This window comes from Aythya ferina (assembly GCF_964211825.1).
Source record: "Aythya ferina genome assembly, chromosome: 8".
NCBI lineage: Eukaryota > Metazoa > Chordata > Aves > Anseriformes > Anatidae > Aythya > Aythya ferina.
The window spans coordinates 23,990,680-24,011,952 of record NC_140304.1 but is presented as its reverse complement, the minus strand read 5'-3'; the positions used below and the strand labels follow the sequence as shown (position 1 = coordinate 24,011,952).

General features: G+C 36.6%; 1 protein-coding gene across 6 annotated transcripts in view; it reads right to left on the bottom strand.

Annotated features, from left to right (window-relative positions):
* Positions 1–21,273, bottom strand: part of MAST2 (microtubule associated serine/threonine kinase 2) — a 189,458-nt gene that overhangs the window by 147,505 nt on the left and 20,680 nt on the right. For 5 of the 6 annotated variants that reach the window (XM_084528012.1, XM_084528013.1, XM_084528014.1 and 2 more), the window contains exon 3: positions 18,336–18,478. The exons of the other annotated variant lie outside the window; for it this stretch is intronic. In XM_084528012.1, the coding sequence (XP_084384138.1) occupies positions 18,336–18,478 (143 nt within the window). The remainder of the gene's footprint in view (positions 1–18,335; positions 18,479–21,273) is intronic. 6 annotated transcript variants of the gene reach the window in all.

Genomic DNA, 21,273 nt, shown 5'->3' with positions numbered 1-21,273 from the left:
CGAGATGTGGTGTGAAGAAAATTCATGCTACGCAACAGGATGATCCAATGATGAAGATCAATTTATGGATCATTTTCCACACAACAAGAGCGCTCATGTTCAAATTCAGGCTACAACATCCACAGCTTTTCAGTTATCATCAACATGATGTAATGCTTTTATTGCATGTTTTATTATCAAGGAACTTTGAAAAGAACAATACCTTACTCCAGCATACTGAGATTCAAAATTCACACTTTCCATGAGTCAAAACTCATTATTTTTCTTACTCTATTTAGTAAAAAATAAAAGCAACAGGACAGCAGTTTGTGGCAATCTTTAAAGATACAACACTTCCTTACATAACACATCATCTGCTGATCACTTTCCGGAAGATTATTAGATGACAATTTCAATGAAATGTTTTTCTTAAATCTTTGGTAACATTTGTCTGTGTAACCAAATGAGCCAAATGTTTCACTGTCAAACTGAAGCTGAAGTATTTGGGGATTTTTATTTATTTATTTTGATCGAGCAATGTTTATCCAGAGATTTATAAGCGTGTCCCTTTGAGACAAACTGACAGACTACGGAAACAAGGAAGGTTGATGAGGTAACTTCTTTTAAAAAACACACACACACACACACAGAGCTTGGCAGTCAACCTAAGAAAACTTGCCTGACAGCTTGTCTGAATTTCTTCTGGATTTCCTGCCTATTTACAGCATTCAATCTGAGAAACTAAGACCTTCAGAGCAAAGCTGTGCATTGACAATGAATTGTAATACGAACTCGTTCTGAACCACAAATGCTGCTTACGAGGCTTGGTCCTAGGGAGAAGAAACGCAAAGAAAATGCCTAAAATCCTCCAGTTTTCCACAATACTCGAGCTTTCACAGTGAATTTTCTGTTTCCAGTTTGTTAGGTTTAGATTCCTGTGCAGAACTGCCCCATCCCCCACACCCCATCCACTACAGAAGGCGGCTCACCCACCCCTCTGCCATACAAATGTAAATTTGCTGTCGACAAGGGTGGAGGAAAGGGTTCATTCAACTACAGCCCAACTGTTTTCATACTGTACCATAGAAGGTATATTCAGATGAGACACCAGTTTCCAGGCAGAAACAAGTTCCTTGGCTCAAGCCACCTAGAAAGCTAACATCTTTGGAAAGGAATCTTCAATTAAACTTTAATATTTACATAAGTTGTTGTATTCACTATGTAAACGTTCTTCTTCTGAAGTTAAAACTGGCATCAGGACAGAATGGAAACTAGCAACTCTGATGTTACATTTCAAATACAATTCCATTTTTAAAGGAAACACTTGTTCTGTTAGGTGGAGAACTTATTGCTGCAAATCTGACGGAGCAATTTCTGTTTAGATGACATTGCCAAAATCAGGATTCTGTTCCTTGATTCTGGGATAGTTCTCATGCTTTAGAGACATTTGGACGTGAAAATTAGTAATGAATACCTTTAATTGGAACATGAACAAAGCCAAAGCTCAAGGACCTAATACCAACTTGTGTCCCATCTCCCTAATGAAAGATACTCATATTTACCGAAAAGGTGATAGAAACAACAAAATCTGTAGTTTCAAGAATCCCACAGAAAAGAACACTTTAAAGCCAGTTAGCCTATGACCTATTTGGCCGCAGAAACTGGTTCTACAGAACCAAAACCTTGGGATGGATCTCATATCTCACATAGGCACACCCCGAGAAAACTTTACTATGCAGAAGGCCTCCGCAACTGTCCTCTTCAGTTCTTCCACATTCCTGGCTAATAGCACTTTTTCTGCAGCCCCCCACAGCAGCAGCAGTTCTCACATACTTACTTGCCCTTTCTGCAAACTCTTCCCAAACTTCTGCTTCTGATCCATCATTAAAGCCACATTTGACTTTCAAGACCAAGCCAGACAAGTTTTGCATTGAAATGGTGCTTCCTTTGCAGAGTTGAAGAGTTATAAGGACAAGAAATCACAGAGGTATAGGACTATACCAAGCTGTATTTCAGTTAAATTTGTCGTTGTGGACACTTCAGAACAAAAATTATGCTTGACAAAATAGCCCCTTCTCTTATATTACACTAACTTAACATCTACAAGTAAGGAATTAAACTGTTGACATACCCATTAGGGAAAAAAAATCCATTACAGTGAACTTATTTTTCTTTGTTCACTCCACTCAGAACAGAGTCTACAGCACTGAGTATATTCTTCCAACTTAATCCACACACAGTTCATTTCAACATACCTTAAATACGTGCATGGTTTTACCCTCGTTTCCAGCTGACATTTTAAGTGCTTAGACAGGTCTCCATGCTGTTAAATCATACTATTTTGTCTGCTTAAGACCAGTAACATTGACTCAAACACTGTCTCTGAAAGAAATACTTGAAGATAAGCCAACACATTTGGGGCTAGAAGATTTTACTCTCCCCTGCTCTCCTTGTCCACATTGGCCTAAGCGTACATTGATATACAGGGAAATGCCTTACAGGCAGGTTCTTGGCTGATGGCTTCTGACAGATTTTTATTCTTCTTTTTTGCTGCTATAGAAAAACTTCTGCTATACATTTCCCAAAATTTTGTCATCCTCCCTTAAAATGCTACATGACTTAAAAGTTTGTTCTGTTGTGGGTTTTTTTTGTTTGCTTTTTTGTGAATAGAAATCCTTTTTCCCAACATTTATTCAGTGCACACACACACACAAAAAAAAAAAAAAAGGTAAAGAATTCATTCACAATTTCTAAGGTTTGCAAGTGCAGTGACAATTTTTTTCTTCTCTTCCACCAGGATCTCTGTCAGACCTCCTATTTTTAAGAGTTCTTCTGTGGATTTTTCTTTGAAAGCTATTTTTCTCAAAAAATGCTAGATGCATAAAAATTTGGCGCTCTCTCTAATTTTTCTTTATTTTTTACTTTTGTTCAACAGAACCTATTACATTTAGTCAGAGGAGAGGAAACAAAAAACAGAAAGAGATGTTGACTTAGTGCCTCAAAGCATTTTCTCAGAGGAAAAGTGTGACATCCATTATTTTAAAAGGTGTTCAAAGACAATCTCTTTCCGTAAAAGTAGCAGGTAAAAAAAAATGTAGTGCTTCATGTTAAAATGAAAAAAAAATATATTTTACTCTTATTGCAAATTACAGTTATATTGTATTCCAAATTCAGTTCAAGCACACAGTCATTGTGCATGATGTTACAATACTGCCACGTCCAGCAACCAGCAGTTGATATAAAACAAACGTGCTTTATTTCAACAGCAACGTATTCACAATATATGATCTTTAAAGTGTTCAGACATCCTATTGAATTAATACAACATTGAGCTTTGTAGTTACAATCTTTCGTTCTTTGTTTTAAAAAAATAAATAAATCAAAGCTCACCAGTACAAAATTAAAATATGACATTCAGGCATCGTTTGAATTGTCACCTGGGCTTTTGTCTCAAGAACTGACAGGGAATACCAATGTGTTAATTGAAACAAGCAGTATGCAATCCACAGGACATCTTTAGCATATGTTTCCTTCTAAGGGCTGACAAGAGCTTTCTTGAATTTTTCAGCACTAGAGGCTAAGGTTTCCATTTTCAAGCTAAAAATATGAACAAAAATGTTGCGTATTTACATAAATATATATTTTCTTAGCAGTATCTTTCCACAGAAATCACAGACAATATTGTATCTGTTTTAAGATCTCAAAAAAGAAAACAAGAGTATGGCAACAGTTGCGTGAAAGTGTTCAAAAAAATCTTTAAAGCTATATTTCTCTTTGTAATTCAGAAGGCCCAGAAAAATAAATCAAATCAGAAACCTAGCTCCATAATGGAACATTCTTACTGATGAAGGAGAATGAGCTACTGGATGTAACAAGGCAAAGCTCAATACTCAAAGCTATCATAATTTAAAATTAGATATAATTATCCTTAACAAAACCAGGCACTGTGGAAAGGGGCTTTGGAACAGCTGCTCCTCTTCAATTTAAATGCTCATTTGTTTTACATTGACCTAGAAATCAGTATCCTCCTAACCAAAAGCCAATTAGATAATAGTCTCTCTTTGAAGCTTGTAGAATACAATTTTTTTAAATGTCTTTAATACTAAAAAGCAAAGAAATAAAACTGCAGATTATACCACAAGTATGCTCTGCTTCACGATGCACAACCAAAATCTGAGGGTTCCCCTCCTTGTGCAGATTTCTGAAAGGTCAGATTTACAGCCCAGGAAAGACACTCATCGCTTCCTTGCGCTAACCTTTCAGTGCGGTCTCAGTCTGGGACAGTCACAGAATGCTGCGAAGAGGGCACATGGAAGTCTTCCATTTGCTGCATCAGCTTCCCACCATTCCCTCCACAGATAAAAAGTAATACGCCAAACTGACAGCGAGGAAGTATTACGAGAAGTGTTTCAAAAGCTTTCCTTCCAACCTTGTCAGAGTTAGGTCACTAACATCCGTGCTTTTAGAGACAGAAGGATGTCAGGTTCTTTCAGTACTACAATATAAATAAGTTGCTTCTGGAGCAACAGAATTAAAAACACCTGGTTTCCTACAGACTCAATTTTGTCTTTCATCGTCTTGCTACCTCCTGTGTTCTTTAAAAGCAGCTTCAGCTCTCCTATTTTGCCTGCACCCAAAGGAGACAGGATGTCCCCCAGCTAATCGGCGAGCTGTGCGCTCTGCGATATTTGTGTCAGCCAGTGCTATCAAGCCACAATAAACAATGAACTGCGTCTCTCTCAGAGAGAACTTGCGGGGGTGTCTCCTACTCGGCTCCAATTCTTATGAAATTGCAATTACAATTATTTTTGACATTTCTTCCTCTTTTCAAGCCTGGATAAAATTGGCCCGAGGCTTGGAAGTTGCCAGGAAAGACGGAACAATTGCGCTAACTTTGATTCCCTACCACTGTTCAATGTTTCTTGCAGTCATAATCATTTACGCCATTACTTTCAAATTTGGCTAAAGCCAATGCCAAAAATACATGTGCACCCATAGATCTCTTCCAGCTCTGGAGAGACAAAATGATGTTGAGAGACAGTTTGATTACAGTCAAATACAAAGCCATAATTTCTTGGTCATGATTTTTTGCTCTTCTGAGTCTTGGCACCATCCCTAGAGAAAATTCTTTCCATGAAAAATAAGGAGAGTCTTTTCTATGTGCATCAAAAAAGAAGCTTCTCAGAAAGCTGGTAACATACCGAGTCCAACAAGATCCAGGACAAAACTAATTATGGCAGGAAACTACATTAGAAAATGGGGAATTCAATTCTACCACAACATTAGGACATCAGAGAGGAAGAAAACTGTCAACCACCAGTAGCAATCCACAGTTGCATGCTGAAAAATTATCTGCTAATGTCTTAGTATTGAAAGGAAACTTCCAAAATTGCCAATATCAACTAAAAAAGCTTATATTGGCAGCATTATCTCATACCAGAATGCAAATCAGTACAGTCAAGGTAGAATTCAAGGGAGGGAGACACTTTCCAAAACAGGTGGTGAAGCTGAAGAAACCTCACTTTCCTAAGGTTTCCTTCTGAAGACATGGAAATGGAAAGCAACTGAACAGAAGTGTGAAGTGGGATGAAAAAAAAAAAAAAAGTGACAATAGCAGCATGATTCTAAATATGCCTCAAAGTTATCTGGCATCAGCATCAGTTTATTGGAGAAATTTGCTCTGTTCCATGCTACATGGAAGAGCCTTGCTCCTGAACTTCCCACAACAGCAGTCCAGTTTTCTTCTCAGTACTGCCTTCAAAACTCTTTTTGTAACAGGAAGAAGAGTGGAAAAGTCCAAAAAATCCATTCCTGCCCAGCCAAGCAAGAGTTAAGGAGTAAACAGGTTACCCAGGAGGTTTCAGTGCAACCAGCACAATGTCAAACCCAGGCAAAATAATTATTTTAATCCTGTATCAACTTTTCCAAGTAAAGTGCAAAAGTAGAAATAACATGTTGAGACTGTTATGGAAAATAAGGTTCCAAATAAATCGCTGCCATTTCTGAGAAGAGTTCTTAGGTGCTTTTGGATAGGGGGAGTGAGGGAGGATTAAATTACTGCCTCTGCTGATAAAGTAAACATGTAAACATCAGACTTAGAATTCTTTGGAGCCTTTAACTTGCCAACAAACTACATTTCTAAAAAATGTATCTCCGGGAAGCAGCGAAACTGTCTGGATTAAGAACCAGCCAGCCAATTGAATTTTAAAAAGTAGCTGTCAGAAGAAGAATCAGTACTGAATAGGACCATTTTGTGTCAAGAGAACAGTCATGCATATAAGACTATTCAGCATTTTAATTGATGACCTAGAAATAAATATAAAACCACTGATGAAAAACTTACTGTAAGAGCAGAGTATACACAGTGAGATCAGCACTGTCAGGGTTATCTGAATGACTCGGTAAGGCTGATCTATTCAAATACTGTTTAGATACAACCAAATGGTTAATTGCACTTGTTACAGGCAACTGTAGCACAAAGGGAACACCTGCTTGTCTAACTCCACAGATCTCTTCTGGATCCCTTTTTTAAAAACATTTGTACCACCTTTGCCAGTTTCCAGTCCTCACCTACTGAAACTATTTTAAGCAATAGGTTACACAGCACAATTAATTAGTGGTTCACATGTTTCATCCCTGAGTTGTGTCTAAAGCTGTGTCATTATCTCCTTTTATTCACTGAATTAACAACCTCCTTTATCCTGCTTTTAACCACTCCACTTTCCTTCAAACCATTCTTAACCGTCCTTTGCAGGTGGGAAGAGGAAACAGCATTTCTCTGTGCCTCTAACAGGAGGTCCTTAACTAGGTTCCCTAGAGACTGTAAAGGAGAAGATCTCTGTTGAGGTTCCTTGCTCTTCCACAAGCTTTCTCCTAAATCAGTTCATCTTCTTGAAACTGTAAGAAATTTTAGTAGGTTTTTCTGATTATTTTTAGTTCTGCCTGCATATATTTATTTCAGTTGCTATTAAAGGGTGGCTTTTTGACTTAACATTTTGAACTAGAACTGAGCGCTGCTAAGGATAAAAGTCATACTGCCTGTATCTCTGCTCTACACACAAGTAACTGAAATCTCCTCCCACTAAGATTTCATTCTACAGTGCCCGAGCTTCCTCAGCACGCTGCAGTCAGCACCACTTACCCTGGTCATGTAGTGGGTAAAACAGACCCCAGATTACTACTACTTAATCAGATCCAGGTTTCAACGCTGATGCAGTTGAGTGGGGGGTGCCTTTAAAAACACAGCACGGCTGAGCCACAATCCCAACACATTTCATCTTTCCCACTTACTTTTCTTTGGGGACAAAATGCTGGGACACAAGAACTTGATGTAAATGAGACAGACAGACCTCAGCATAAAATGCTCAAATTCTGACATGGTTATGTGATTAAAGTAATTACCCAAAAAACAGATAGCAAAAGAACATAATTTTACTTGAGGCTAGTGGGCATTATTATACACTTTCTACTCCTCTAGACTGAGGTATTCAGCACAGAGCAGCAGCTCCTAACAAAAAGGTTGAGCTCAATTATGTAGCTTGGGTGGAATCAAGTTAAATCAACTTCCTCCATTTTAGTTAACACAAAACAGTTTAATCATCGATTCACTACTTGCTCCAGAACGTGAAGCTGTGATTACCTACTTTTAAACTCCCAACCAACCAGAGAAGTTTATCAATGAGCAAAGAAAAACAGAGCTAAAAATTACTTAAGGCTTTCCACTATCATTCTCAGGTGGAGATTTCATAGAATACAGGCAAAGCTTGATGCTAAAAACCTTTGTTAATAATGGGACAAAAAAAGAAATTAGATAGCAGATGGAAGGTCATGCATCATTAATGTACTTAATTGAAGAAGATATGCACCACAATTCTTTTCTCTTGAAATTACTATAATTTGTAGTATGGTAAGACAATCTTGTACCTGTGTTTTAAATTCAAAACACCCCACATTTTAGCTTATTTTGAAAGCCAAGTTATTTGGGAGAATTAAAGTAAAACAACAAAAACTTACCTAAAACAACCAAATGGTTACTTAATTTTATGTTGCAAATGGTCGTTTGAGCAGAATTGAAGAGCTCATGGGTGAAAAGCTCATGATTCAGAACACTTCATTTGGCAAGGAAATACTACAGAAACAAAGGTTGTACAAGAACGTATGATTAAAAATAAGTTTGGTGCAAATTTTGACCAACAATTGATCTGTAATACATGTATAAGATACAATACTATAGCTTTCACCTTAAGATCTCCAGACCAGTAGCCCACAGCCCAAAGAATGTAGAGTGGAGAGGAATTAAGGAGGTCACAGAAGTATACTTGTACACAAAGCAGTCTAACTCATAACTTTTCTAGCTACTGTCAAATAATGAGAATGAATATTTACTGGGGAAAGTTTTTTCCTGTTTTCTGGAGGTAGGGGAAGCCACAGAGAAATATAAATATAGGAGAATATAGTAGGAACACAAACTTAGGGCCATCAGAATAGTCAGAAGCCTTAAAAAAGATCTGGGTCTCGCTAGAGATAGCATAGCATACAAAGCTGCAAACAGGCAACCAAGGTTGGCAACTCTGATGAAATGAAAACTGTAATGAACACTTTGACCTTTGCCTCCGACCCCTGGATTCTTGACACAGTGATAAAAACACTATGTATTTTCCTTGGCAACACTCATTAAGTAAATTAGTTCAATTATCAATATTCAGAAGATTCAAAATGCAAATTTGCCAAAAGTATCTCTGCAGAGTTACCTGGTTACATTTGCTTCTCCCAGAAGCCTGTATGAAAACTTCAATGTGTGCAGTGTAACCATATTTGTGTAAACTAACAACAGAGCTGCATACCTTTAACACAAAGAGTACCAAATACTTCCTTCTAATTGTGAGTGTAGACAAATACAGAAACCACCTTAGATTTAAAGTTGCACATTTTATTTAAAATCCAAGGCAGAGAATGTTAATTTCAAGTTTCACACAGTACTTTGCTTTCATGGGCAAATTATGCAACTCTGCAATAGGGGTTCATCACGTAACTATTTTTTATTGTTGCTATACTATATGACCTCATTAAAATAATGAGGTTTGAACATTCGTATCTTCAATTAGAGCTTTGTGGCTTCAAGCAGTTAAAGAACAAATGCTGCCATTAACCTAGAGAATACCCCTCAAATACACACCAAATATATTAACAATGTTACTGAATCATGAGGTCATTGTGAAAATCTAAGTCTCTGTGGATTCCATCACAAAGCAAAATCTTGAGGATTTTAATAGGATATTATTTAAGGTATAAAATTAAAATCTCTCATTAAGTTATCTCAACAGCTCATTTAATTTATCAGGCTCAAAAATATTTTAAAGGTTATTTTAGGTTAATTACATTTCACATCGTTTCATGACAGATCTGAAACCCTGTACTTCTTTCAGTCCCGTATTATAAACATTTTCCCCTTGCCAATAACTCAAAGTTCACACTGACACACAGTTTTGCATACTTGCACTACAGTTTCAACATGACAGCATTTTATGTTCATGATGTACACAGAATCCAGTTTTATTTTTTTCCCAAATGGAAACTTGGCCGCTGCAATAAACAACAAAAGCAAGAAGCACCTCAGTCAGTTGTTCCTCACTACTTACTTAAAAAGACACCTTAGGTAGATTGGTTTATTTCAAACAGACAACACATTTTGCTTTTACATACTTAGCCAGCCACAGCTGTTTTTCAGTGAACAAAATTTGAATCAATCCAAAATGTTGCAATAATCTTCCTCATATATTCCCAATAATAAATGACGCTTTGAAAAAACAACCTGGTAGTTACTCCTAGTCCTGGTTTGTAAAGGAAAGAACTATAGATACCGACTCAAAATCAAGACTGCAAGTGTAATGGTTATTCTGATTTTATATATTCATGTTCTCACAGACTTCAGAATCTGAACAATGCCTTGACCAGAATCAGTAATAGGTGAGTGATACAGGTACACTATCTATAAAGTGACTGCAGGAATAAATTATTTCATAGCCCTGTCCATCTGAGTTTTCCAACCATTAATAAACTGAGCTTCACAGAAAATCTGTGAGGTATGCTTTCCTCCCAGTTCTACTGATGACCAAGTGATTTAACCTCTCTGTATCTCAGTTTATCAAAGTTCAGATATGAGGATTGTTGAGTAAGCCTTAGGCTTTAGTACTGTTTCAGTTACAAGGCTGAACTTATCTCTGCCAAGTGATAACACCTCTCCCCCTCTAGTAATCTCAAGGCAATAAGGACTGTAGATTAACTCTTCAGCAAGATTCTGAGCTACAGCTGTTCAGAGGCGAAGCATATAAACAACTGTATTCCCATTTTCCTCAAAGCAGTAAAATAAGCAATCACCGAGTCTCTAGAGCTGTAACTGTTTGGCTGGGAAGATGCACTGCATGGCTTGGATAAACCAAAATAACACAGTAGAGTAAAACATACCAAACAACAAAATAGCTGCCAAACACAGGGGATTACGCTACTAATTTCTAGAGCATTTCCAAAGCTTTTGTTAGTCACAGACTTAGGAGGGGTTTTTTATAGGTAACTTAAAGCTCAAAGCAGTCTGTATTACTGGAACAAAGTAGCTTGAAACTCAGGCAACCAAAATATCACATGCTTGAAAACTGACCTTCTTATTACCTACCGCATCCTAGGAAATAGTTACCAGATGCAGAAGGCAGCTATATTAAAATACTAAATGTGGACATCTCATGCAGCCTATGGTAACACCTACAAAAAAAATAATATATATATACATACATATATATATATATATATATATATAGGCGTATATGTATATAAGGAAATTTCTGAATATTTTAGATTTTTAAAGTTTGTTTGCTTTTACTGTCTGCATCAGTATATTCTTATATAAAGGCCAAAAGGAATCACAGAACACTCTTATGGAACAAAGTATCGTTCCAGTGAAAATGTATATTCAAGGCTGTCTGAACAACTCTTTGTATTGTCTTAAGTTCCTCACACCTCCCCAAGAAAAAAAAAAAAAAAAAGCTAATTTTCCATGCACACTACAGCAGTTTCTCACTTTACACCTACAATAGCACTGCTGTCAGGAGCAGAACTGACTGCGTGTGCCAAAAATCAATTCAACATATTCATAGACAAAAAGTAACACACAGCATCTGAAGATAATGAGAACTGCAATCATTCAAACTGACAGTCTAGTGCCTAACAATTATCACAAGGCAAGTTTTATGAATTCATATTTCCTATGATGACAACCCTCAGGTTACAAAGAAGGGTGTTCAAATTTTCTTTCCAGTATGAAAACCTCCTTTGAGCCAATGAGTCCACTCCAAAATGAAATTCACTTAACTGGAGTTAAAAAAAAATGCTGACCTGAAAAGACTTCATAGCAAGTTGCTGACTGTGTTCAAGTACTATGCGCTATATATTAAGCGTAACTTTGGTACAGAATTTGTCACAATTATTTGCTATTCTTTATTCAGATACACATTCATTATTTAGAATGAAATTTCATAGTGAAAATCCTAACAGGACTATCAGTTTTGAATGCCACTGTGAAGCATATGTTCCTGAATTTATCTTGAAAATATGCAGGATTATAGCATATGCATTTTACTTTTCCCACCAGAGATGCCTTAAAGCTGTGACAAAGGTAAATCTCTGCAAGCACCCTAGGCATTGCCTAGTGCTCAGAATTTCGCTCAGAATACTCAAATATGTTCAAAGAAGCTCTTCTGCAATTTGCTTGTAACGGCATTTACTCCTCTGCAAAAGGCCTGATTCTCCCCTTCTCCACACTATCAGATCCTTCTCCTCACTTTCAAGTCTTATCACTCAGCCCATGCTGGTATGTTCAACCCTCCACCCAGAACTTGCTCCCCATCTCTCCCTCAAATCCAGTCCCTTCAAGAAAACACAAGTCTGGACAGTGCTTTAGTTCTTCAAGCAACACTTACCTTCTATCTCATCTCCTCAGAGCCACATCTTCCAAAATCCATAACTTACCCAAACTCTCAAAGATTTGCTCATAGACTTCACAGCATAAACAAATGTAAATTGTTAATTAGTATGCATAAATTTAGGCTTCACATAATCTTAATCTGGAAGCCCATTTACTTACCATCTCAGGCTATTACTGCTATTTTAAAACACAATTTCCATGACTTCATACAGCAATAGATTTCATTCACATAACCATAGTCCTCTGCTATCTTCTACTTTTCTAACAATATGAGATTTGTACAGTCAAATATTAAAAGTTCTTTACACCCTAGAACAAGTATATGGTCTTCATGAGCTGTAACTTTAATTATTTTTGATTATTTTAATATTTTTGATTATTTTTCAGTTAAAAATATTTTCAAATGTCTTCAGCAACATTTAAAAAGTCAACACCTTACCTCCTAAAACACAATCAAAAAGTAAGGTTACCTATAACAAAACATTTTGGAAAAAGAGCAGCTGCGTGTTTCAGAACACACAAATGTAAATGAAGTTTTCTCATCAGACTCAAATGTCTGCTCCTGTGATAAGTATGCAATCAATCAGCAGGAGGTAGCTCTACACACAACTGGCATTAATGGCTTGTCCCCCAACTACTGCTATATTTTTCAGTTAAAAGACAGAGATTACATCTAATTCTTTTGCAAGGAGGTAGAAGCCTAAGCTCTGTGCACTCACATCACTGTGAGTATTCATATCAAACAGAAAGCTAGAGAGTGCAGTGGAAGACCAGCTTTGCAAGCTAATGCTTGATTTGCTAATCCGATACCTGCAAGTCACCACAAACTCTGTTCCTTCCAAGGCCTCATCACTGTGAAATTAGTGAATAATCCTAAATAATACACAGAGAGTCTGTTAAAGCATGGCAAAACAAGGAGGAGACCCAGATACAGAATTTCCTTTTATAACTAATAGGGTTTTGGAAGCAGAATATAAAAAAAATTGAACTTCTAACTGCACTGCATTTCAGCTGGATTTTTCAATTGTTAATTTCCGTAGTGAATTTGCAAACAACACACTGTTAATGTCCCCTTCTAGCTTCGGTGCACAGGAAAAGATCTCGCTCTTCTTTAGGTTGGCCCTGTAGCAATGGTGTCATTTTGTGTTGAAAATGCAATTCACTATGCTGAGATGAAACCTCCAGCACTTTAGCACCACCTAGCAGGTCATCGACCAAAACACAGTTAGGCAACACAGCTTTTGACCCCCAAAAAAATGCTAAAAACAATGATTGATCTATTTGCCTCAAAAAAAAAAAAATAATAATAATAATCTTATTTTATTAACTATCCTAATCACCAACTTTCTGTTACCAGAAAACCACTGTTGCAAGCCATGGTGCATTAAAATATGAAGCTAATTCACACTCCAGCTAAAAAAGAAGCCAGATTATTAGCAAGTGGTTACTGTAGAACACAATCACACAAATAGTATTCTTGTGCTGCAAAATCACAATTACCAGGATCTCTGAAAACCTTTTACTAAAAGTTACTTAGGTCTCAGGGTTAAACTATTTCTCTCAATTGCTACATGCCCACCAGCAGATGGCAGAACATCACCGCAAATTCCTCACCAGGCTTTCCAGACATCAGCAATCGGTTTTAGCCTTAAAATGAATATAAAGGGAATTATCTACATGGTGGCTTTACAAACCCAAACCTGTAGCCCACTAGCCACTCTCCCTGGTAGCCAAGAATGATACAGAGGTGAGGCACAACCTTTTGTAATAAAGAGCAGAAAGAGCAAACTGCACAGGGGCAATACACTGCCACAGGATGTTTATATACTGGGTACAACTGATTCTATTCCTAATACAGCTATACTAAATCAAAAGCAAAGGAATGAAAACTCGGAAAATCAACAGTGAATATTCTCTCCTAAAAAGCACACCTCAACTTGAATGTCAAAACTAATACTCCACAGTGTCAAGTCTGTCTCAATTACCAGGTTTCCAGCACAGGCTCCCACCCTGCCCCAAGGATGACCATTTGCCCCATTCTGCTCAGAATAACCTAATCCTCAAAGCTTTAGGTAACTGAACGGTCAGGATAGATGAGGCTGAATGGGGGCTGTCACCGGCTCAGTATAATTCAATATGGGAAGTTTTTCAGTGTGTTAGTAATTTCAAGTCCTTGCATCTGAGACTTTCTGTCCTCCAGACTGTTATTCAAAATCTGAGAGGTTTTGTTGCGTGGGTTTTTGTTTGTTTGTTTCATCTACTTCTTGTAGAGCAAGACCAGGGAAAGGCAAACTTTCTGACATACTCTACAACATGATTATCTCATTTTAACCATTACCTTGCAAAGTGAACGTAAAACCATAAGTAATTTGAAATTATTCTCTGAACAGGAGACTGACTCTGGAAGGAAACCTTAGAAGTCTGTCATCAGGATTAACAAAGCACCAACAGTGTAGTCACCAGACTTCATCTCTGAACATGAAAAAATGACCCAGACCATAGATTGTGTGGTACAGAGCACAAGGAAGAAAGTTTATACCAACAAGAGACCTGCCACTAAAACAGAATCCTCAACCTTATTTTCAAAAATTATGCTCAGTTTTCAGTTCAAGGAGTACAGGGAGCAGTTCAGAAAACTTAAGTTTGTAAGAAGGAAAGGGAAAAAAAAGGTTCAAAATTTCTTTCACAAAAGTATCAAATTTTCCAATGACAGGCTTCCTTGAAGTGTTTTCCCATCACCACAGTTGGCAACAGGAACATGCATGGTTTCTTATTCTTGGAACATCTCTAATTTTTCCAGGCACTAGATAGTGAGCAACACATGAGGGATGTAGCCCAGGAGTTGGGCTCAATGATCCTTGCAGGTCCCTTCCAACTTGGGATACTCTGTGATTCTAATTTATGGGTAGCACACTATTGGATGTTCTTTCACAAAAAGCTGGAGATGGTGCTTGAGATGTGCTATATGCCAAGGGAACACGCACACACACACTCCTCTTTCTCCACAAGCGTAAATACATATTTGGCAATGGTGTGGTACTCCAGTAGAGCAGCCTATCCTTAACAATAAAAATTAAGGGAAAATCATCCCTTGTCCACCCATACACACTCCAACCCTGGAATATTAACACTTTGAGGCATTGAAGTAAATTGCTTTTGGCAATCAAATTCACTCTTTGAGTTTTGTCAAAATAACTGTTTGCAAGAAGACTCTCCCAATTCGCCTCCTCTACAACTATGTTCTCTTCTCAAGCTTTTTACTTTCTAAAATTAACAAGCCCTGATGCTTTTCATGCCTTTTTTCATAAGAGAATGCATCCTTATCCCCAATCATTCTCATCAGTTGTCTTCAAAGCACAATCCATACCCTAACTCCTTTAAGACAGGGAGTCTGCAAGCCAAGTTTTCAGATAAATGAATCCCCAAACTAAGTCATGAGAGATTTTCCACATTATTATCCTTCTGTTCCTTATACACAGTTTTTCTATCCACCACCCCATTATTTTTTTTCCTTCGTTTTTACTATGTTTGAGTCTTGAGACCAGAAAATATCAGAGATACTCACAACAAAGCCTGTGTCTATTCCCCCCAATTATTTCTTTGGGTATGTTAGGGAATTAAATTCTTAAATATGGAATAAAAATCATAGGACACTCCTCACCAGGAAGTCCATCTACTACAATCACAAACGTGTGTCTTAGAGTTCATGATGAACTGAAGGTAGGAAGTCCTCACATATTTAGAAGGCACACAGATCTGATCAACATCACAAGAGCACTCGGCATTCAGGCTATGATGGCTTCCTTCTCAAGTCAAGGATCTAGTAGCAACTGCTATGCAGGCACATTAAATCAGATTATCACACATGCAAAGAGCTGAAAGGTTCTAACAATAAATTAAGGTTATGAAGTTTAGCATGTTAGAATATCATTTCCAATTCTTGAGCTGTTGCTAATAAGTAGCCTAGCTGTCAGTCTTGTTTCAGAAGCTACAAACTAATTTCTAAGCAGTTGCTACCATTAATTTATTGTTTCACTTTGTAAACAAAGTCGGGAAAAAAACACACAATTTAAGCACAAGAAAAAAAAAAAATAAAAACACTACTGAATACCAATACATTGATACCTACAGTACCATAAAGTGGAAGCAGAAATAACGCACGTAGCTCTGAGTATTATGCCTTTCCAGTACCACACTCTCATTTCTCCCTAGCTATGCTTCTATTGTATTAGTAACAAATAATAGGAGAATTAAATGCTCTAACAATCAAGGCTGGCACATTAAAATGACACTCTGCATTACTGAACCTACTCATCTCTTAATAGAGCTATTCTTCTAAGAAGATTAATTATACTGGCAAGAAACCCTTTGCTGTTCTAATTTGTGAAACATATTTCAATACCACAAGCATTATTAGAAGAGCTGCAAACATGTAACTAGCTCCGAGATCCCAGGACTCACTGCATTTAATTAGGTGTTCATCCTGTGACCAGCTCTTTAGTCATTGCTTTAGAAGCCCATTTCATATTAAAAAAAATAATAATAATAATAATTTCTGGGCTTAATTAACTGCAACTGCAATTAACATACAGCCCACCATAAACCATACAGAGGTAGGAAAACGGCCATATACTTCAGTACCTAGCAACAACACAAAAGGACTAATACTGGATTTACAGCTAAATTTGTCTGCTTTAATTAGCAAGATTATTATTTTAAAATTAATTATTGACATTGCACTTCATATCAGAGCATTTGATAGACAGCACAAACACTGCCATGACAAACTGAAAATACATCACATTAATATGCAGCACTACCATGCAAACACATCTGCAGCCCACTGAATTGTGCAGAGCTGTTAAACAACAAAGCAGGATTCCAAATTAAATATCTGAGAACTAGTGCTTTGGTTTAAAGCACAGCTATTTTCATTAAGCTATAAAACTTCAAGGTATTTGCCTACCACCAGGCAATAAATCTGTATTTTAATGTTTTGCTTTTTCCCTTTTTCCTCTTTTTCTTTTTTTTTTTTTCCTCAAGACCCCACCAGATAAGAACTTGGATGCCACTCTCATGTGCCAATTTTTACTTCTATTCATATAGAGAAATTACAACCACTGCTAAGAATAAATATTTAAGACTAAAACTGATAGAAAAGTATCTACTGACAGGCACCAATCTAAGACAATACAATAAATCAAATCAATGCAGTAGCACATCTAAAAATGCTAAGACTACAAACACTTCATTGTGAAATTAAAACACAAACACATGGATTTTTTAACATCAAAGATTTTAATTTGTTTTCAAATCCTGGTGGTACCAAACTGCCAAGGATTCACAAAAAAAGTCTAACTGGTAGCAATCTAAAGGCTACTACATACAAGGTACAACATTTAACTTAAGAGGTCATTGCTTCTATAAACTAGAAGCATTCAAAGGGGTCATTGCTTTTTACAATATAAGAAACATTCACCCAACTCCTTACAGCCCTATATGATGGTGCAGTTAACACACCAAAATTTCCTCATTTCCGTAACACTTGTTATAGGGACAACACCACGGAAACTCAGAAAAAAAATAATAAACTTCTAGCTTTGCTTTTAGTTTACCATTTATGAGCAATTTATGTTGTATGCATGACTGCTCGCAAACAGCTGATAGCTGTCTTTTCCTACTCTTAAACTTCTCTTCTCCTTGCACTTCAACAATTTAAAATAGAGGGAATAAGGAACATCTAAAAACAGAAGTTATGCTCCTTTTGGTTTGCAATTCCATCTATAGCCAATTGAATTTCCTTCCCACATATAACATTCTCTTCTTAGAGAATGCTAATTTAACAGATGCAACATTCTTCAAAAATATATTCATTTTTACTAAAGCCATTTGACAGAAACCATGCAGAACAGCAGATGTCAGTTCCAGCTTTTCAATTCCATGGACAGTTATTCCTTTCAGCTTCATCCCCCTAGCTGCTCTCTAGGGAAATAGGCCAAGGTAGCTACTCAGAAAGCTGCTTCCCAATTAAACTTGTTTCAAATGGTCAGGTTCCCATGCTCACATCTCTTTAGACTTCCACTGTTATATTTTTCTTTCAGGAATCAGGCAGCTTAAGTAGCATCAAGAAAGAGCTTCCCCAAAAAAGAAATAATTCTTTGTTTGCACGATTTTTTCCTTTTCATTTTTTTTTTTTTGTCAAAAAACGGGATGAATACATTCTCCTCTTAGTTCACCTCTAGCCCCAAAAAGTGGGCATATGAACAAAATGAGGCTTTCAATGAGAGGGAGGACAGAACGCAAGGTAAAAACCATAGCACGGGATCACACCGCTCTTGATTTATAGCATTAAATCATCAAGATTATTGCCAGACTTACTCACCAAGCCAGCAGTAAGTGAAGGAGCAGATTGTCCTAGAGACTGATTTCTCATGCGGACCAGGTTTGAGGTATCTCCAGGTGGCTGCCATACTGTCTGTCCCACTCCACTGTGGACACTATTTGATAACGGAAGTAGCTGTTTTCCTTTAAAAACAAAACCAAAATACTATCAAGTTATTTTTAAACAAATTTGCAAATTCATAATACCATGCTGATAACAAATATTGCATATGTAGAAAAAATTGTTCATAAAAAGGCAACTTAAAAGTTTTCATTGGTTAGAACTTGAACAATATACTTTTATAATTAAATATTTTTAAATTATTTACTTTCATTATTAGGTAACGGACAAATCCAAAATCTTGTAGAAATGGACTTTTATCACTTCATACCTTTCTATAATTTGCACTGCTTAAAAAGAAAACAGCATTTGCTGCCAATTAAATGATTTATTGCCCTACAGAGAGGAAATGTTCATGTTACAAAATCCTTCATGTATAACTTTAAAAATTCTCATGAAAATACACTCATAATTTTACAATATTACCTCTTCTCAGTAACTTAGCCAGTCTGATATCCCTGCTTTCCCAAACTACTGCAACATTCAGCAGCAAATTTCATTCAGCTCTGGTCAGAAAATAATATATGTTTAACCATTGTTTTGTTTTGAGTCAGGGATCAATATTTTCTCTTTAAGAGAAAATTCACTGGTCAGCAACATCACAGTATCCTAAAAGTAAAACATTTTGTATTTTTTCCAAGCCTCCTTTGCATTTCACTAGTACAGATGCTGATCTCCCATGCTGCACACACAGCGAGAACAGTAGTTCCTATCTCAACAAGCTCACACCATTGTGCCTTCCTGCAGGAAGTATACAATAATCACTTAAGAGGATCTGCTCAATACATTTTTTCTAGTCAATATAAAACTGTTTTGAAAATGACAAACTGTAAATTTCCAGAACAAGAAAGAAACAAAGTAAGTCAGATTTTGACTATATCAGGCTTGACAATGTCCTTTTACGTACAATGTCATTCACAATAAAAAGAGAAGACAGTCTAGCAGTTGAAACACAGGTGAAAAAGCGTTTAAATCCTGATTCCACTATTAGCTTCCAAGTGACTTCCCCTGTAACTCCAGTCAGACTCTGTAATTCAATTTTGCCATCTGCAAAGTGGGAGCAAATTATATCTCTTTTCTCTAAATATTAAGATTGTCAGATTAAATTATTTCAATGTCCAAAGCTCAAAAATGAAGTATGGACTGTTAATAGTAAACTATCCTAGACATTACCTCCCATATTAAAACAGTGCAAAGCACTTATTTATATATGGAAAAAGGAAATAATAGTTTTGAAACTGTCTGTGCCCTCCCCTCCTTCCCCTTCTAAGTACAGTGAACATGGTTGCATTCAACAGATTACTACATGCTCAGATTCATAGGAATCACAGGAGACTAAGACATTTGTTGCAATCAATAGTAGGAAGAAGCCTGCATCTTTCATCACATATACTGCAGAAAACACTTTTTCTCAGCAGGCTATTCTTTTGCAAATTCTTCAACTTGACCTTAGAATTAAATGTGGAATATTACATTTGTTACATAAAAGCACCTACAAGATTTGGAAAACTGTCAGTGTGATCATCCATGATTTCATGTGGGTGATGGTGGGGTGTTTTATTTTTTTGTTTATTTTGGTTTTGTACCTTGGCTATGTTAATTTCCAGTAATAGTTAAAAGTAATGTACTAGTAACTGCACATTAACGGAATGAGGCAAAGTACGAGAGATGAGAAGGCTCAACTTTGGCAAGCAAATAAAGATCCAACATAATAGTACCTTTTTCTCAGTCCCATTCTATCTGCGTACAACTATGGACAAGATTTTTGTGGTTTGCTCATTTTCAAATTATGTGTAAATACAATGACTGCTTCTGCAGAGGTCTAAAACTACAGAAACGTACAATGCTGTATTTATCTCAGTAAAGCACTAGCAAAGTATCCTATAATAGCAATTCAAAGCATGTGATTATCTACCCATTCAAAATGCCAGTACTTGAGAGCAAGAATAACATATGATATAGTTATCAATATCTCCTTTTAGTTCCAGAAAAACAGCTCATATTTAAACAAAATAGAACTTCTTTCAGGGAATCAAGAAGCCACCTACTGCGTAATCTGAATCCAGGATGGCAGTTTTCAATCAATAGTCAAATCTCAGCCATCCAATTTGCATGCACAACCATCTATTTCATCTATATAGAAGTATTACTCAAATTGATTTGCTTCTGTCACTAAAATAAGTTGGAATTATTTTCAGGATGGAGCTTGAAGCTAAAGCCTTTCCCTACCATGTCTCAAGTCCTACATACATTCCCAACACCTGCATTTAAAACATATATCTAAATGTCTACATTTCCTTTATCCAATTGAGTTAAAATGATCTGGCTGGGGCTCTTTTCCCCTTCCTGTATCAGGTTATAGCAGACTGAAATTTCACTAAGATGCAGCAACAAATTGTGGAGGACATTATCGTTTCAGACACAAAATTTACAAGGATTTTATATCCAAACAGAAAAAAATATATTTTTTAAAAAATGTAGAACTTCTCATTTTCCTGCTTCCTCTTGCTTACTTCTTCTTTTATTCTCCTCTAGTGATTAACCTACTTTAAAGAACAACCTTACTTGCATACAAAACATGAGTGAGTTTCCATTTTTCAAAAACAACCCATTTATTACAAATAAAACATTAAGACAAGGCCAATCCAAAATAAAATGTACATACTTTACTGCTTATTTAATTCCATTACACCCAGCACCTCAAACATTAGTATATTTATCTTTCTCCAGATAAAGGACGGAGGGAACAAAGCTTTTTGTATTTTCACAATCATATAAGTCAAGCCCATGCTACTGCCAAAATGAGTGGTTCCGCTCT